The sequence below is a fragment of the Sinocyclocheilus anshuiensis genome, unplaced genomic scaffold (genome assembly GCF_001515605.1).
Source record: "Sinocyclocheilus anshuiensis isolate Anshui unplaced genomic scaffold, SAMN03320099.WGS_v1.1 scaffold1425, whole genome shotgun sequence".
In the NCBI taxonomy this organism is placed as follows: Eukaryota; Metazoa; Chordata; class Actinopteri; order Cypriniformes; family Cyprinidae; genus Sinocyclocheilus; species Sinocyclocheilus anshuiensis.
Window position 1 is genome coordinate 617,885 of NW_015551044.1, and position 20,332 is coordinate 638,216.

At 33.7% G+C, this 20,332-nt stretch overlaps 1 protein-coding gene across 1 annotated transcript in view; it reads right to left on the minus strand.

Annotated features, from left to right (window-relative positions):
- notch1a (notch receptor 1a) overlaps positions 1–20,332 on the minus strand; it is a 43,014-nt gene that overhangs the window by 14,583 nt on the left and 8,099 nt on the right. Inside the window, exons 3-19 of the mRNA XM_016451212.1 lie at positions 17,461–17,723; positions 16,323–16,661; positions 15,010–15,132; positions 14,670–14,903; positions 13,040–13,195; positions 12,771–12,956; positions 12,581–12,694; positions 12,360–12,473; positions 11,259–11,492; positions 11,061–11,171; positions 7,970–8,308; positions 6,273–6,386; positions 3,821–3,940; positions 3,587–3,739; positions 2,469–2,697; positions 2,136–2,337; positions 1,708–1,861 (exon numbers count right to left, since the gene is read on the minus strand). Coding sequence (XP_016306698.1) covers positions 1,708–1,861; positions 2,136–2,337; positions 2,469–2,697; positions 3,587–3,739; positions 3,821–3,940; positions 6,273–6,386; positions 7,970–8,308; positions 11,061–11,171; positions 11,259–11,492; positions 12,360–12,473; positions 12,581–12,694; positions 12,771–12,956; positions 13,040–13,195; positions 14,670–14,903; positions 15,010–15,132; positions 16,323–16,661; positions 17,461–17,723 — 3,185 coding nt within the window. The remainder of the gene's footprint in view (positions 1–1,707; positions 1,862–2,135; positions 2,338–2,468; positions 2,698–3,586; positions 3,740–3,820; positions 3,941–6,272; positions 6,387–7,969; positions 8,309–11,060; positions 11,172–11,258; positions 11,493–12,359; positions 12,474–12,580; positions 12,695–12,770; positions 12,957–13,039; positions 13,196–14,669; positions 14,904–15,009; positions 15,133–16,322; positions 16,662–17,460; positions 17,724–20,332) is intronic.

Below are 20,332 nucleotides of genomic sequence, written 5' to 3' on the forward strand. Positions count from 1 at the left end.
TTCTCAGGCCACATGTAAAATCATATGAATTATTATAAAGATTATTAAAATGAATACGTATGGATGACAGTTGATTACAATATTTCAGTTTATTTCCATCATTAGTAACAGTTTCCCCTGTGGGACAAATAAAGTTAATATTAGTCGTATATTAATAATAGGCTATTTCATTAACTTTGTTATTTACTATCCCTGTTGTAGTATTATTCATAAGTAAAAACCAATAATATTTTTTTTCACCATGTTTCCAAATTCTAAATGTAAAGAAGGTACAAACTGAAAACATTAAATACTTTTGCGATCTATTTCCATTTGTTATTTTCAAAAGAGAAATACTGTCATGGATGTTTACAGAGCAGAGGTCACCTTTTTTTAATTCCAATGGGAGAGATGGACTTTTGTTTGTCTTTTGTTTATTATAATTTTTTGCTGTATTGTTGGTTACTGTGTTATTTCTGTTTCAAAAGCCAGCAATAAATAACACTTTAATATCTAAAGAGTGTTCATGTGATTTTATACATTAGTAATGTTGGGAAATGAGTAAATGCATAATAACCGTCATAATCGTAAACCGTGATTATTCCTCAGACAATAATCGTACCAACAAAATCTATAACTGTTGCATCCCTACTTTTAATATGGCATTTTAATGTGGCAAACATAAAAAAAAATTTCAGCTTGTTTGTGCATGTTAGGAGAAATACACAGGAATTGTAAATATCGCCAAAAGTGTAATAATTTTTATCAAATTTTTTTTTTATGTATTAAATAAATGTACTAATTTATTAAAGTTTATTAAAGTTATTTTTTAAGTACATATTTAATTTTCATTTCATTTTTATTCATTTATTCTCTATTGTCAGAATGTACAAATATTGCAAAAAAAATATATAAATGTAATCATTTTCATAACATATGTAAATTTGGTAAGTAATATGTATTACTTTTAAATCTGTTACTGGACATTTAATATATTTTAAACCTTAAATGTAATAACACAGTATTGGTTAGTGGTCACCTGACATGCACGTAAACAAATAAATTGTGACCCTGGAGCACAAAAGCAGTCTTAAGTCGCTGGGGTATATTTGTAGCAATAGCCAAAAATACATTGTATGGGTCAAAATTATAAATTTTTCTTTTATGCAAAAAATCATTAGAATATTAAGTAAAGATAATGTTCCATGAAGATATTTTGTAAATTTCCTACCGTAAATATATGAAAACTTAATTTTTGATTAGTAATATGCATTGCTAAGAACTTCATTTGGACAACTTTAAAGGCGATTTTCTCAATATTTAGATTTTTCTGCTCCCTCAGATTCCAGATTTTCAAATAGTTGTATCTCGGCCAAATATTGTCCTATCCTAACAAACCATACATCAATGGAAAGCTTATTTATTCAGCTTTCATATGATTTATAAATCTCAGTTTCGAAAAATTTACACTTAAGGCTGGTTTTGTGGTCAACGGGTACAAATATTTTTAAAATATTTACATTTTTTTATTCACTTATTCATTTATGCATGTTGATTGTTTTTATTTTACAATTATTTAACCATTTTAATTTGACATTTTTATTATTAAATTCATTATTAGTTTTCCATCAACCTCCAGCAGTTTCTTCATGCAAAATATTCTATTTTAGGCCTAGTAAGTTATGGGTTTGGTATAAAAGTGCTAGTCTATTTAATAGTGATTGTTACCTTGCTGCTTGGCAGCGACCTCACAGCTGACACTGGGGACGTCACAGTAGATGCCGGTCCAGCCGCTGGCACACTGGCAGGTGAAAGAAGACCCCTGCTGCCAACATGAGCCACCGTTCTTACAGGGGGAAGAGTCACACCAGCGCACCAGACTCTGAAACACACAAACATCAGGAAATAAAACATGCACCAAATATATCTATTTCATGAAAGTATACTACTAAAAATTAAAGGGAAAAAATACACTATATAATATATATTGTTTATATAATATTTAAAAAAATATACACCACTTTATGTAAAAATAAATAAAGTATAAAAATGTTAATGTAACAATATAAACTAATTAAATATATTTATATAAATATATAAATTTATATATTCCTTTAGACTAATTTAGAGAGCAAAAACAGCGTGTGTTTGTGTACCTGGCAGTTGAGTCCGGTGTATCCGTGAGGGCAGGTGCATTTGTAGGTGCCGTATCCATCCTGACAGGTGCCTCCGTTTTGACACGGCCGCGAGTCGCACTCGTTAACGTCATGCTGGCAGTAATTCCCAGTGAATCCCGGCAAACACACGCATGAGAAAGAGTTTATGCCATCCACACATGTTCCGCCATTAAAACAAGAGCTGGAGAGGAGAAACAACACAGATTGAGATTGCTTGTATGCAAGCGAAAAATAAATCAATGCATTTTAATTTTAAAATGCAAGTAAAAATAAGAAATTTAAAATGCATTTGAAAACGTGTCGTGTGCGTACCTCTCAGTGCAGTCGGGTGTGTTGATCTCACAGTTGATGCCGCTGAATCCTACAGAACAGCTGCAGGTGTAGCTGTTGACGCAGTCGGTGCAGTTCCCTCTGTTTCGGCAGGGGGCGCTCACACACTCGTCGATGTCCTCTGCACAGCGCTCACCACGGAAACCAGCCAAACACACACACACAAAGGCGTTCACACGGTCCTGACACACACCGCCATTACTGCACGGATCTGAGAGCGAGAGAAGAATTGCCATCACTGCCATATTCAGTCTTTCTTTACTACTAATAACTTCTGTTGGTTGCCACATAATCTTTTCCTTTTTGTTCATTATTTGTGTTACATACCTTATTTTAAAAATTAAACTACATTATTTAATTTTCTTTTTTTAATTTTTCTTTTTACATTCATTTAATTACATTTTTATTTTGCTTTATTCTACTTTAGTATTACTAGGTCCATCCAGAAACGGCATTTTATTTCATTTACTGTATTTACATTAATTTTTAATCTAATTTTTACATTAATTTTATTTTTCCATTTGCACTTGTTATTTTGCTTTGTACATTTGTATTATTAAAACAGTGCAAATAAAGCACATTAAATATTACATTTTTAAATAATTTTATTTAATGATCAGTTTTTTATTAAGTTATTCTTTACATTTTTTTCATTTAATTTTCTTTTAAAATAATTGTATTTTGTCATTTGCACTTATTTTGCTTTATTTGCACGGTTTTAGTAACAAATGCACTATAAAACACATTAATTATAATTAAATATTTTTATTCTAAAATAAAGCAACATTTTATTAAATTTTCAGTTTTTTTTTATTGAATTTACCTTTTTTACCTTATTTTATTTTACCATTTGCACTTGTTATTTTTATTTTTCTTCATTTGTACTGCTGTAGTAATACAAATGTACAATAAAGCACATTAAACTAAGAAAAACAAATGCAATTACAGAAGATGGCATAAAACATCACAGAGTGATTATAAAATTTTAAAAGTAAGAAAGCTGCCTACGTAGACAGCATTATAGGGATAACGAGCACCATCTAATGTTCTATGATGCCTAGAAATGCTGTCTAGGTTTGTGCGTGTTCTGCGTGTCTTACTTGGCGCGCAGTCGTCAATGTCGTTCTGGCACAGATCTCCGCTGAATCCGGGGTTGCAGCGGCACTTATATCCTCCACGCAGGTTCTCACACACTCCTCCGTTAGTGCAAGGATTCCTCACACACTCGTTAATATCTACCTCACACGTCTGACCTGTAGTGAGACGACAGCGGTTATGATGAAGATCACGACATGCAGAGAACATGAAATGCACATAATCTCACACACTCTTACCTTGCCATCCAGCAGGACAAGCACAAGAGAAGCTCTGAAAATCCTCAGACTCACGACAGACACCTCCATTCTTACAAGGACGCAGAGCACAGGGAGCCAAAACGCTCTCACACACCTCGCCTGAAACACACACATTGAGAAAGTGTCAAAACTGATGCGAAATTTACATAAAGGCCAGGATTATTATCGTTAACTTTAAATAATTGTCATTATTATGTCAACTTGAAATAAAATAAACATTCATAAAATAAAATAAACTTATTTTATTACTAAATAATTATTAATTTATTACTTTTATTACTAAAATAATGTTTATAAAACAAAAACTAAAAAAAATGACAACACAAAATTATAAAAACTTTAACTAGAGTATAATTGCTATAAGTGTAAAATGAATAAAAAAACAAAAATATCAAAATAAAAAAAAAAATTCAAATATTCAATACTATTTAATACTAAAATAACATTAACAAACAAATAAAAAACGAATGAAAAACTAACTAAAAAACTAAACTAAAGCGATAAAACAAAATTACTAAACCTTTAAATAGTAAAAATAAATAAATAATTAAAATTATACTAAAATTACTTTTTAAAACAAAACAAAAGCTAATTAAAATGACAAAATACACAAGTTGTTAAAACTTATTAAATGACTAAGACTAAAATAAAATAAATAATTGAAAATATAAAATAATGAAAAACTGAAAATATAAATAAAATATAGAAATATAAAAATATAAAAGAAATTCAACAGATGCTAAAATAATTATTTTTAAACTTTTAAAAAATAGTTGACTACAATAGTATATGCATGATACCAAAATAACACTGATACAGGCAGGAAAACACTGCAAAAGCATACTGTACATCCCCCTGAATGTTTGTTTATTAAATATTTTGGCTAATTTGAATATGTTTTCTGCTACCAGTAAAAGTATATTAAACATTTGACCATGTTTAAATCCACCCAGAATTCTGCAGGTTTTTCCTCAAAATCAATGCAGAAAATGAGCAAAAAGCCTGTTGATTCTTTGTTATCTCAGTTTCGCTCTTCTATATTGGCTAATTTTTCCAGCTCAGTTCCTGCCAGAGCATGTGAGTGGAGCGGAGCATGAGCGGAGCGGGGAGCGGAGTGGTAATATTTCCTTAAGAGCGCAGAGCGCCTTTCTGAAGATTCCGCTCCGCTCGCTCAATACGCCGCTCGCTCAACCCAGAATGCCGTTTGGTGATTTGCTTGTTCGAGATCGAGAATCTGTAGAGATCGAGAATAGTAGAGCAGTTATGGAGTTCAGATATTGTTTCAACGAAGTTGCAAGCCTTATACATTGATCTTATAAAAATTATCTCTATGAAGAATTTCAGTCCGGTTTCAGGCCCCACCATAGCACAGAAACTGCACTTGTTAAAATTACAAATGACTTGCTTCTTGCGTCAGACCAAGGCTGTATCTCATTGCTAGTTTTACTTGATCTTAGTGCTGCGTTTGATACTATAGATCATGACATACTCATAGATCGATTACAAAACTATACAGGTATTCAAGGGCAGGCTTTAAGATGGTTTAGATCCTACCTGTCCGATCGCTACCACCTTGTTCATTTAAATGGGGAGTCATCTCAATTATCACCAGTAAAATATGGAGTGCCACAAGGATCTGTCCTAGGTCCTCTGCTATTTTCGATATACATGTTGCCCCTTGGTAATATTATTAAAAAATACGGGATTAGTTTCCACTGTTATGCCGATGATACTCAACTATATATCTCAACAAGACCAGATGAAACTTCTAAATTATCTAAGCTAACAGAGTGTGTTAAAAATGTAAAAGATTGTAAGCTAACACACAGCTGTATATAGGCCTAAATACAAAACTACAGAGTACAGAAGATATTAGCCTACACCACTTAGGCCTATTAAAATATTATTTTTTAAAAAACTGACCCGAACCAATAGGTAGTCCTACAGAATGTAGGCTAGATATAGGCAGCAGTGATTTATAATCTAATATAATGCACGCAAATTTGTTCTTTACAGAACGGAGCGGGATCTGAGCGGGAATTGGTTTACGGCGAGCGTGAGCGGAATATTAACGGAGCGCTTGCTTGGGCGGTTAGAGCGACTGAGTGGAGCGCACGTCCATAGAGCGGAAAACGTAGCGGAGCGTCACACCGCTCCGCTCACATGCTCTGGTTCCTGCAGGCACTTCCTTATCTGTTTCCATGGTGACCAGCTGAAGCAGGAAGTCACTTGGCGTTTCCTTCTATTGTCAATTCTTTGCCTCAACAGGAAACAGGAAGGGGCCAAAAAGGAAATGGACCTATTTGAGTAGCCACCCTTGACACAGTGCTGTTATATGACGTCCTCTGACATTCTTACACACACCTCTGCAAAACCTGCCGTTTCAAAACAAGAACCAGCTGTACAATGGCTGTTACGTGTGTGTTCGTACCCGTGTAAGGCAGCATGCAGTTGCACTTGAATCCGGCCACGTCGTCGATGCAGGTGCCCTGGTTTAGGCAGGGGTTGGATGCACACTCGTTAATATTTGTCTGGCAGTTGGGACCTAAATGCAAGAAAACACATAACATCAGATCACACAAAATGCAGAAATAAGCAAAAGGGGAAATGCATGCTTTTGGGTGTGTAGCAATACAGTACAACAGCATTGTGACATACCATGTTTACTCTGTTGCGCAATATATTTAGCTTACAATTACTATTACTTTAAGTTTGTTACATAGTCTTACAGTAAGAATTATTTTATTTTTATAATGCATTGAAAAAAAATTGCTGTAATATATTTTATTTTTATTTATTTTGGAAAATTTTAACCCATGCATGCAATCTTCAGAATCCACTGGAGCAAATGCATATTAACTTATTTTATAAATTAATCATTTTTATTATAAAATTTTATATTATATGATTATTTCTAATGTAATTTATTAATAGTTTTGTTTATTAATAATGCATTAAAAATACATTATTATTTTAATATATTTTATCATTTTATTTTATTTTAAACATTTTGAGGCCAAAAAGCTTCCATGCATACTTAAAAAGTCCACCAGGAAAATCAGTTAAACCAGGCAAAACTGTCATACAATTTATCAAAGTCAAATCATTTAATATGCAAAACATACATACAGCAGCAAAAATACTTTTCGAAAAATTAAGACTTTTATTTAAATTGCCCCTATTATGCCATTTTTAAGGTTGTTAATATTGTTTTAAGAGTCTCCTAAAACAGGTTTACATGCATGCAAGGTCAAAAAACACGTTAGTTTAAAAAAAAAAAAAGATTTAATTTTACCTCATTTCTAAATGATTTGTAAACGACTTGTGCGAAGCAGTTCAAAGTATCAGTCTCTCTAAACCCCTCCTTTCCGTGAGCCCTCACTGCTGTGATTGGTCAGATGGCGCAGTCCTTTGTGATTGGTCCAGAGCCGTAGAGAGATTGGCTCTGGATTGGTCTACCACGTAAAGTAGACCAATCTTTACGCACTTTACGCGGTAGACCAATCCAGAGCCAATCTCTCTACGGAAACAAAATGCCAATTGTCATGACAGCCCTGGAGACTTGTCAATACATAGAAAAGATGGTATCTATTGTACCTTAACAATTCGAGCCGGAGTCTGATGATGAAACGGTTGAACTGGCTGATCGACAAGAGACTGATTCGCAAGCACGACTGGAGCAGGACGTTTCTCAGTGGTAAGTGTCAAGTGTTAACAAGTTTGTTTATTTTTGACCTTTTTAAATTGCATTTTATTATTATATTTTATATTATTATTATTATATTATATATTTATTATTTCATTTTGACACTGCAGTAAAATGAAAAAATACTAACTCCATAAAAAAAATTCATAAAATTTCACACAGCCCATCACCGTTTGCATGTAAACGTTAGAATCTATCTATATTAATCATCTTAAAAATTCTTTATTGCTTAACTTTTTAAGTTAAAAATCATAAAACAGCTGTTTCGAGATTGCACTTAATTAATTTAATTAATTTAAAATCATAAACTCCTCCTCTTATGTACTGCAAAGGATTGTGAACCAGAAAGCATGCATAATGTGAAAAGCCATTAGGACTAATCTTCCACACTATTTAGGAAGTATTGGGACGCAGCGTCTTACCGCTGAAGCCGGCTCTGCAGGTGCACATGTAGCCGCTGGTCATGTCCTTACAGGTGCCTCCGTTCACACACGGGTTGGACAGACACTCGTTGATGTTGATGTCGCAGTTGCGTCCCGTCCAGCCGGCCTCACACATGCATCTGTAGCTGTTGATCTGGTCCAGGCAGTTGCCGTGGATACAGGGGTTGCTGGAGCACTCGTTGTGTTTGGAGAGGCAGGTGGCGTCACGGAAACCCTCGGGACAGAGGCAGGTGAAGCTGTTGACGCCGTCGATGCAGGTGCCGCCGTTGTGACACGGGTTTAACGCGCAGTCGTCAATGTTGATGTTACACATTGAGCCTGTGAGGAAAAACAATACGTGTGGAAAAGGAATCTTCTGAAATGCAACATATTCCTGTGTGCAACCGAATAATCAGTGGAAAATATTATAGGATGACCTTGATTTGATTCTAAAAGATGCTTTTGAAGATGTTTTATAAGTCATTAATGCTCAACAGGGCTGCATTTATTTGATCAAAAATACAGTAAAAACAGTAATATTGTCAAATATTATTAGAATTTAAAATAACTGTTTACTATGTGAATATATTTTAAAATATAATTTATTCCTGTGTTGCAAAGCTGAATTTTCAGCATCATTACTCCAGTGTCACATGATCCTTCAGAAATCATTCTAATATGCTGATTTACTGCTCAAGAAACATTTATTATCAATCTTGAAAAACGTTGTGCTGCTTATTATTTTGTGAAAACAGTGATACATTAAATTTAGATTTTTTGAATGAATAGAAAGTTTAAAAGAATGCCATTTATTTGAAAGAATACAATAATACCATTTGGAATAATACATTTTTTAAAAAGTAAATATAATATAATGTAATATAATATATGATCATTTTTAAATGTTTACATTTTAATTACTATAAAACTATAACTAAAAGTTTACTCACACACACACACGAAGACTAAATGATAGATAAATGAATTGAGGAAACTTGAACAATATGACCAGTTTTGACCTATTTAAGACAGTAAAGGAGGTTTAAAGGTAAATGAGTAAGACAGTAAAGGAGGTTAAACAACTTAAAGGCCATATATTTGATTCACATCACATTGAATCACATATGTCGAGAAAAGTCTGTCAATCATTTTCCTCACTGACCATCTGCATTTATCATATATGATGCTCTTCAAAGTCTTACAGTGATCTAACCCAAAGTTTGAAATGTATAACTATCGATAAGTGAAAATGCATAGTAAAGGAATGTTCCTTGGGACTCTTGTTCTTTGCCTGCCTTTGTGTGTGTTTGTGTGTGTGGGCCCCATCCCAAATCTCCAGCCCTGCTCCGAATGCACAAAGGATTTCCTCCACCCTCTTGTGCGCTTTCATTCATCCTTACTCACACACCCCTCACACACTCGCCGGGGGAGGGCAGGTCCTACAGAGGGCTGTTTGCAGATACAAAAGGACAGACCCTATTTCACACACGGCCGAACAACAATTACCCCCTCGACACACACATACATCCCTCCTCTGTAGGGTAATGGGTAACTGTTTGATTCTCCAACAACAATGGGACTTTATTCCAGTTTCTCTCTCACACACTAAACTGAGTACAATACTTACTACAATACCTTTAGTACCACTCAAAAAGTGTTCAGGTCATGCTTAAAAAAACAAAACAAAAAACACCTGTTCACTTGCAGCAACCATAGACTGATAACTATTATATACATTTTAGACACTATTTTTTTTATATATTTAAAATTAAATTAAATAAAAAATATTATTTAAAAACAAATTTAATACAAATATTTTTTATTATATAGCAAACAAAAAAAGGCATTTGAGGCAATGCTAAATAATTTAAATGTAGCGAAAAAGCATGCTATTTTATCAAAGCTATTTAAATAGGAAAATAAATAAAATTAATGTTTAAAAATAATTTTCCTTCTCTTATGTGCACAAAGGATTGTGAGCAATATAAGTCCTTAAAATAAAGTAAAGTTGCAATGACAATTTCTGTACTTGAAGATTCAAGAATGACAATATCAGGGCATACTAGGCTAAGAAATAGTGTTTTTTATGTGCATGTAAGTATTAGTATCTAGCCAATTTAATTAGCTCAAAATTCTTTATTAACTCTTAGGTTCATGCATATATAAAAAGGCTGTTTCAGCTTTGCATTCAGTGCTATTGTAGTAGAAAAAGTTGTAAAATTGAGGCTGAAAAAGTAAACTGCCCTCCCCTTCTTACATAGTGCAAAGGATTATGGGCAACATCAGTCCTTAAAGCTGTATATAGCAAAAGTTACAAATAAGGCACTTGAATGACAAAAATACTCTATATACACAAAAAACATAAAAAAATAAAATAAATAAATAGTGTTTTATGTTGTGTATGCTTGCCATCTGCATGCAAGCATTAGCTAAATTAGTTAAAATGCATTTATAATGATGCATTTCATGCATTTAAAAACTGCTGTTTTGGCTATGCATTCAGTGCTATTTTAGTAGAAAAACTCATAAAACTGATGTTGAAAACTGTCCTAAACTTGTGTTGCACAAAGTATTGTGAGCAATATCATTGCTTAATAAAATAAAGTTGCAATACTGGGACATACAACAGCCTTAAAAATTATGATTTTTTTTATTTTACTTCTGTGTTTAGGCATATAAAACTGTTTCTGCTTTGCATTCAGTGTTATTTTAGTAGAAATTTATGTTGAAAACGAGATAAACGAAATAAAATAAAGTTCTGTTTTAAATTGTGTTCTTATGTTTTTATTATAGGTATAAGAACAATAACGCACTTGATGCTGTGCTATATTGTGAAACTCCTCCTGCTGCTGTCCTATATTCACAGTATAACAGGGCCTATTGTACCTTTTCCTTAAATGCAACATACAAAGGGTCAGTCTTGTGATCATTCGGGCCGTAGCATTAATGTAAAGCACACCTGTGTGAGTGTGTGTCCCAGTTGGGAAAGGCAGTCTCTGTCATATCTGTTATCTGATACACAAGCTCTGCACTTCGCTGGCCACCTGTTCACCTGTTCTCTCACACACACACAGATGCTGCTCTGACTCACCTGTGTATCCGGGTTCACACACACACTCGTAGCCGTTGATCTTGTCGATGCACTTTCCATAGTCGCACGGTTTACTCTTGCAGTCGTCAATGTTTATCTCACAGTTCATTCCTGCGGACGCAATCACGACATGATTATGTCATCGTAAACTCACCGTTATATTTCGCACAAGTGTTTTGATGAGCGTGCATGTGTTACCTGTGGTTCCTTTAGGACAGGTACAGGTGTAGGCGTTCTCTCTGTCCTGGCAGGTGCCTCCGTTTCGGCAGGGTTGGCTCAAGCACTCGTTTATGTTGGTCTCGCACAGGCGGCCCGTGTATCCGGGGTGACAATCACAGGTGAAAGCAGCCACGCCGTCCCGACACACTCCGTAATGACAAGGGCTCGACACGCACTCATTGATGTCCAGCTCACAGTGAGCGCCAGCAAATCCTGCAGAAATATATTTGAAAAGCCAGATTTAGAACGTTGGAAGTGACACTCATTTCATATGCGAAGAGGTTAGCCAATCATAATACAGGGAATTTACATATGGATTTATTTACTGGGTGTGTCTCATTTCTGCGTAGGCTGCGTATGTCATTGAGGCTGCCTCAATGTTTTTGGTGTGGAAAATAAATCAATAAAATAAAAAATAAGATGAAATAAATAAAAAAAAGGTTAAAATAAAAAATAAAATACAACAAAAACAAGATAAAATAGATTAAGATTAAAAAGATAAAATAACAGAAAACAAATAAATAACAATAAAATAATAAAAATAATTAAATAAAAAAACAAAACAATAAAAATAATTTAAAATAAAATAAAAGCTAGATCAAAAACCTACACTGAAAACTTAAATCAAACTTAAATGAAAATTTTGCCTTGCCAACTAAGTGAAATAAAATAAGTTGGAGTATTAAAATGACAATAAAATAAATTATTCTTAAATAAAAAATAAAAATTGTTGATAAAAGAATTAAAAAAAAATAATAATAAAGAAATACTTAAAACAAAAACTAATAATGACAAAAACACAAAATAAACTTAAATTAAAATGAAAACTGCAAAATATAAAAATAAAATGTAATGCTAAATATTACGGAATATAAAATATAAATAATTTTAAAATAACATATAGAATTCTTAAGATACAGTTACAAAAACAGATTCCAAATTCTAAAGGTTCAGAAAGGTGGAATATTTGAACCAAAACAGATGTGAATATGTTTTTGGTGCTAGAGAATATCACAACTAATATTATAAATGGACTTCAATGGACTGCAAAAGTGCAGAATATGACTTAAAGATGTGTACCTGGAGTGCATTCGCAGGTGTATTTGTTGGGTCCGTCTGTGCATTTAGCGCCATTTTTACACGGTGTGCTGGCACACTCGTCCACATCCACCTGACACAGATTCCCAGAGAACCCTGCAGGGAAAAATGCATGCCACGTTTATTTTGATTGCTCACCCGCAATGCATCCTCATTGCTAGTTTTTATGATCAAATCTTTAAAAATAATAATGCTGCAGTCACCTTTGGGACATTGGCAGTGGAATGAGTGGATCTTGTCGATGCATTTTCCATTGTTGAGGCAAGGTTGTGATGCACAGTCGTCTGTGTTTATTTGACAAAACACACCCTCGTAACCTACACACCAAAACAGTCAGTTAGAATAACAGTAATGATGTGCTTTTGATGCAGGTCAATGGTTAAAGACTCATACCTGGCATGCAGATGCAGTGGAATCCACCGATCTGGTCGAGGCAGGTGGCGTCGTTCTGGCAGGGGTTCGACTTGCACTCGTTGACGTCCATTTCACAGCGTGGACCTTCATAACCTTGAAGACACTTGCACTGGAACGAGCCTTTAGTGTTGAGACACCGTCCGCCATGCTCACATGGGTTCGCACCTGAAATGCAAAGCAAACAGTATTGTAATGCAAAACTGTATGGAGTTTATTGTTCTTTCTAATCGATCATGTGTTATTCTTACCGAGCGAGCACTCATCGATGTCTTGGTTGCAGGCGGATCCCGTGTACCCGGGCGGACAGGTGCAGATGGCTTTTCCACTCACTGGGTTCGTGTCGCAGTTTGAGCCCTTCTGACATGGATTACTGATGCAGGCATCGTCAAGATGACACAGAAGACCTGTGGGGAACAGTTTTGTTACCGTTAACTACAATCAAAACTGGTGTTGGTTACTGAAATTAAGCTGGAATAAAAATTTAAATATATAAAAGATATGCTTTTCATAGATGAAATGAAAATAAATTAAATAAATTGAACTAAAATAAAATATTAACGTATGCTAAGACAAAAACTATTGTTTTTGTAGGTAGAATAAAAATAAAATAAATTGAAATATAAACAATGTCCATAAAATTGACTAAAATTAACTTAACTAAAACAAAATAAAATAAAAAGTAATAAAAAATATGCTTTTGGTTGTATAAACAGAAATGAAACAACTGAAATATAAATAATGCCTATAAACTAAGCTAAACTAAACTGAACTAAAACAAAATAATAAAATAAAAAAATATGAAAGCTATTGGTTTCATAGACATAAATGAAACACAACTGAAATATAAATAATGCTCATAAAATAACCTAAACTGAACTCAACTAAAACAAAACAAAAAATATAAAATATAAAAAAATATAAAAGCTATTGGTTTCATACACAGAAATGCAGCACAACTGAAATATAAATAATACTCATAAAATAAAATAAACCGAACTAAAATAAAATAAAAATAAAAATATAATATAGACAAGTGAAAAACTAAACTAAACTAAAATAAAAGATCAAATAAAATAAATTCGTAGATGAAAAACTTAAACTCAGAAAACTTGAAATGTAGAAATGCTGCCTTGGCAACTAAAATAAAATAAGAAGTTGAAATGAAATGTAATAAAATAAGTAGAGGTATGAAAATTACTAAAACTTAAAGGGTTAGTTCACCCAAAAATGAAAATTCTGTCATTAATTACTCACCCTCATGTCGTTTCAAACCCGTAAGACCTTCATTCATCTTCAGAACACAAATTAAGATATTTCTGATGCAATCTGAGAGCTCTCTGACCCTCCCATAGACAGCAACGCAACTGAAATGTTCCAAGAATACTTTTTGTGCGCTAAAGAAAAAAAAAAAACGACTTTATTCAACAATTCGTCTCCTCCGCATCACCCTGTAAACAGCATCACCCTGTAAACATAAACTTTTTTTTTTTTCTTTTGCGCACAAAAAGTATTCTCGTAGCTTCGTATAATTGCGGCTGAACCACTGATGTCACATGTATTATTTTACCAATCTCCTTGCTACGTTTCTGGACTTGGGAACATTTCAGTTGCCTTGCTGTCTATGGGAGGGTCAGACAGCTCTCAGATTCCATCAAAAATATCTTAATTTGTGTTCCGAAGATGAACAGAGGTCTTACAGGTTTGAAACAACATGAAGGTGAGTAATTAATGACAGAATTTTCATTTTTGGGTGAACTAACCCTTTAAACTGAAATATTAAAAAAAGACAAAAGCCCATAATAACGTTACAAAAATTTGATATAAATAATACTTCAATAACAGTGGTGTTGGACGTTGAAACTGCACAAACAGACGTGCCTGTGCGTCCATGTGGACACTCGCAGAAGAAAGATGCGACTCTGTCGTGGCAGGTGGCACCCTGCGAGCAGGCGGCGCTGGCGCAGTCGTCGATGTTCTCGCTGCAGTCGTCGCCCGTCCAGCCGTTCACACACACGCAGTGAAAGCCGCCGATGGTGTTGTGACATGTCCCTCCGTTCTGACAAGCATTAGGAGAGAGCTCACACTCATCCACGTCCTCCGTACAGTACTGACCTGAAGGAGGAAGGGATCAGACGTCACATGTGAGGTGCATGCAAAATATTTATTGCATTGTATGGTTATTATTATTATTATTATTGTGGAGTATAAAATGTAGTACCGGTCCAGTGTTTGTCGCAGTGGCAGTTGTAGGTGTTTACGCCATCGATACACCTGCCTCCATTCTCACAGGCATGCTGGGTGCAGTCGTCAACGTTATGCTCACACGTCTGACCCGTGAACCCTGCGAGAGACAAATGATTCACGTTCAATACACATCAAAGAGTCTGAGGCCGTACACGGATTATGTTTATGTGCTCGAGTGAGTAACTGAGACATCTAGGTCACTCATTGGGATTAAATATAAACTAAGACAAAAAGCACCGCATCCAGACAAACTGTTAATGAATAACTGTGCACATGCAGAGTTATTAACGTATGCAAAGACAAAAACTATTGTTTCTGCAGGCAGGAATGAAATAAAACCAGTCTGAAGTACAAATAATGGTAATAAAACAAACTAAACTGAAATGTAAACTAAATGTTACATTTTTATTGGTTTTAATTTATTTATTCATTCACTTATTTGTCAAATGTATTCATTAATTTGTAAAATATTATTCATTCATTTATTAAAATTGTTCATTATTTAATTTTTATAACTGATTCATTCATAAAAATATTTGTTCATTTATAAAAAAATATAAATTTATTCGTACATTTATATAAATAATTTATGAATTCATACATTAATTTATAAAAATCATTAATTCATTCAAAGTGTTTATAAAATGTACTCATTCATTTATATATATATTCAACAACAACAAACTATTGTTGTTACTATTGTTTAACAACACAAACTGTTGTTGTTTATAAAATGTACTCATTCATTTATATATTCACTTATAAAATTGATTTATTCATTCATTTATTTATAAAAAATATAGATTTTTATTTGTAAAAACTTATTCATATGTATTCATTAATTTTTATTTACACAAATGATCATCTATAATATATTATTAAGTATTAATAAAATTCATTAATTAATTTATTCATTCATACATTTATAAAAAAATTATTTATAAAACTGATTGATTCATTCATAAAATAACTTACTCATTTATAAAACGTATTAATTCACAAAAATATTTATTCATTCAATCATAAAGTATTTATTTATAAAATGTATTCATGTATTTATTAATTCATTCATAAAATGTATTCATTTCTAAATATTTTTTTAAATATTCATAAAATTCTTTCATTTATTAATTTAGATAATTATTTTTTCATTTATAAACAAAATATATTTATCTATAAAACGCATTATTAAAGTATTATATTTTTTTTAATTTGAATTTTTTCCTATTCAATAAAAAATGTGTTTAATCAAATTTTAACTTAGAGAAATACAAATAACACACTGACCTGACAGACAAGTGCAGGCATAGGTGGTGTCGCTGGTCTGTAAGCAGGTGCCTCCGTTCCTGCAGGGCGAGGGGTGGCAGGGGTGGTAGAGGCGCTCGCAGTGTGTGCCAGCGTACTCAGGTGGGCAGCGGCACAGGTACGATCCCACCTCGTTTATACAGGTGCCTCCGTTCCGGCAGGGGGAGGGCGAGAGGGCGCACTCGTTCACGTCCTGCCGGCACGTCTGTCCGTGGAAGTTAGGAGGGCAGGTGCAGATGTAGTGCGACTCGAACGCTGAACACTGTCCGCCGTTGGCACAGGGGTTCGACGCACATGGGTCAGCCTGTTGGCATGTTTTACCTGCAAAAAGACAGAGGTTAACTTATCATGAAACTAGGGGTGCAACAGATGATCCGTACGGACCAGGCCCCACGGTGATTCACGGATTAACTGTTAATCATCAGAGAGTGAAAGCTAATCATTTGCATGTTTTTTCTTGCCAATTTACTCATTCAAGCGATTTTAAACCATTCATGTGAAAGAGAATTCAAATCGGGACAGACAGCACGTGAACAACCTATTGACTCCTCTTTCACATACGCACAAAGTAACGTTAAAATACCCGTTTTGGCAAGTATTCTGGTAAACACTGTCGTATATGTGAATGTAACAGCTGAGAAAAAAACCGTAGGTGTGTCAGCATTCGGTCTTAAAGAGACAAGCCTGTAAATACCTGTCTGGTCTTCTAATCAAATAACACCACAGCTTTATTTAAGATTATCTGTATTTAACTTGTGCAGTGAGCACTATTGTGTTATTTTACACTTAATTATTACATTTCTGCACCTGCATACTTCTGTTACTGACTTTATTTGTAACTGTGCTATGTTGTATATTCATCTATGATTGTAATTTGTGTAAATGTTCTTGTTTTATTACTGACTGTCGTAATTAAACTAGTAGCTTCTGCTGTGGTATAGAAGTAAGTTTTCGGTAATTTGTAATTTTTAATTTTATTGCTGATCCGAAAAATGATCCCATCTATGACTCAAAATATGTAATATGATCCAAACATATTACATGTTTGTGATCCTTTGCACCACTACATGCAACCCATGAGGACGAGCATCAAGTCTGGGTGATTTATGCACATGCGTACCTGACCATCCAGGTGGGCAGCGGCAGGTAAAGGTCTCGAGCGTGAGCAGAGAGCATGTCCCGCCGTTTCGGCACGGGGAGCCCATGCAGGCGTGATTGACGGGCGTCAGACAGAGCGGGCCGCTGTATCCCAACACGCAGTCGCAGACCAGCTCCACGTCATTGCCCTTCATCCGTGTGCGACACACGCCTCCATTACGACACTGCGACGGGCTGCAGGGGTTCAGGAACTGACACTGGGGGCCGACGAAGTCTGCGGGACACCTGAACAAACACAAAACATGAAACAATTATTACTATTATTTAACAACAGTTTAGAACAAAACGGTCTCAGAAAGTAGATAAACATTACAAAACAGTCAAGATAAAAATTTGGAAAAAAAAAAAAATGTACAAAAACGCAAATATTTCTTTAAAGGGTTATGGGCATGCTAATTATATTAATATATATTTGTTTATTTCTATTTATTCACTAACTCATGAATTTACAGAGTCTATAAGACAACTAAAGAAACAAAAAAACAGTTGTATATTTTATATATTTGCACACATTCATTAATTCCTAATTATAAATTTTTACTAAGTCTGCAGGACACCTCAAGAAACACAAAACACACAGAGATTATAATATAAATAACTAACAATAGGTTGACAACACATTTGTCTTAAAATGAGCTAAATATGACAAATATTGACTCAAATGTTTCTTTTAGGCTTGCGGCCATACATATTTAGACATTAATTAGTAGGGGCGGGAGAAAAAAATCGATGCATCGCGATTCTCTCTCTGGCGATTCAGAATCGATTCTGAGCTTAGTTTTTAACCAGATGCGTGATGACGCTGAGTTTGCTTTAGAAACACCCGTATTCTGCTTGCTTCCAATTCCAATCTCATTTACAGAGTCTATAAGAAAACTAAAGAAACAAAAAAACAGATTAATTAATTAATTATATTAATATTATAATATTATATACACACAGATTATAATGTAATTACTTAATAGTTTGAGAACAAAATTGTTTCAAGAGAGCTAAATATGACAAAAGCGCTAAGTGAATTTTTTTTACACACATTATATAAAATATAATAAATATATATGCAAGCATAAGCATATATTTATATATAAAAAAGGATATATTTTTAGGACACCCTGAAAAAACAGTATTATAATATAATATATAATAATTATATATAATAATTAAAATAGAATAATATACGTTTGTTAAGGGTTATATTCATGGTAATTGGTTTGTGTCTGAAAATGGTTTTATGATGCAAAATTAATGTAAACACAGCCAGTTATGTCTTAAGGGATTAAACGGACAGGACAAACCACATTACTTCTTATATTTCAAAAGAGATCCGTGCTTAATAGATCTCCCGCGGTCTATGATGTCATAGTAAAAAACAACAGTAAAGATGAAGAAAAATCACTCACAGTTCTTGAATGGAAAACGTTCAGATCATCGTAAATACTGAAAGCACTCTTTGTTTGTTGTTTGCAATATGTTTCTATGCTCCTTTATTATTTGCTACTTGCTTGTATGTTTTGAAGTTATATTAGTTAAAAATTCTTAACATACAACTCTTTTAATTATTTTTTTCAAATTGTAATTATTTTAAAAAGTACTTAATTACTTATGTAAAGATATGTAAATGTAAGGATTTTAAGATTCTCAAGTCGGTAAATTAATTAATTAATAAGGGGGGGAAAGTAGATCAAGAATCGTTCTGGAATCGGATCGTGACTCCCAGAATCGGATCGGATCGTGAGGTGACTAAAGATTCCCACCCCTAATAATTAGTCATGACATTAGTCATCAATGAAAACCTTCAAGTAAAAAACAACTTATTTTTTACATTTTAGAAATGCATGTTTGTTTTAGAGTTAAAGTTGTGGTATTTTGTTTTATATAACAGCAGAAGTCTATGATATGTTCTCACTCAGATGGCCAAGTAAACGTATGTGTGTGTGTGCACGTATAAAAGTGTGTGAAAGAAGGACACTGTTCAAACTCATCTAAATTCCTCAGGGTGATCAGGAGCCCACACAGTGTCACATGCTCTCTCTCTCTCATATGAACACATACGAACACATCAAATGACATCTGAACACTTTCTTCAACAGCCAATAAAGATCATTTCAAAAAGTGAAGTTGACAGTAAGATATAGTAAATGCAGCGTATTTTATTCATGTGAGTATGTGTTTGTGAGCTGCAGCAGGTGTGTGCATAAATAACGGCAGCTGTGCATCAGGCCCCTCCCCCAAAGCCTGTTGCCATGGCGAGTGGCATACGGTCACTAAGGCAGCTCCCAAGAGAGTATCAAACTCCGCCCATCCCAAACTCCTGCTGCTGATATCGCACTTTTATCAGCACAGAATCTCCATTGGTATGATTTGATCTCATCCATATTCATCATTTCCATTTATTCCATCTTCTATGTGCTTATCGTAAGTCTGTATTAAACATATCACAAGCTGGGCTGAACATATCAAAATCTTAGTGCTTAATGCTTCTTTCTCAAATTTTAAATTTGAAATGAATTTCAAATTTTTAAATGTCAGAAGTTTGGATCTTAATATATAGAATTTATTTACAAAATGTAGTGCATTGTGCTTTTATGAATTCATTGTTCTTGAAAAGTAAAGAAAACTTGAAAAATATTTAATTTTTTTAACAATTGAATAATAATAATAATAATAATAGTATATTTATATAAAAATAAAATTAAATATAATAAAATATTTATTATACGCATAAGTACATACATTTATAAATAAATATAATAGGTTTTAAAGCCGAATACTGTATGTAGTGCAGTGCATTTTAATACATTCAGTTGCTCTTTAAAAGGAAAAAAAACTATGAA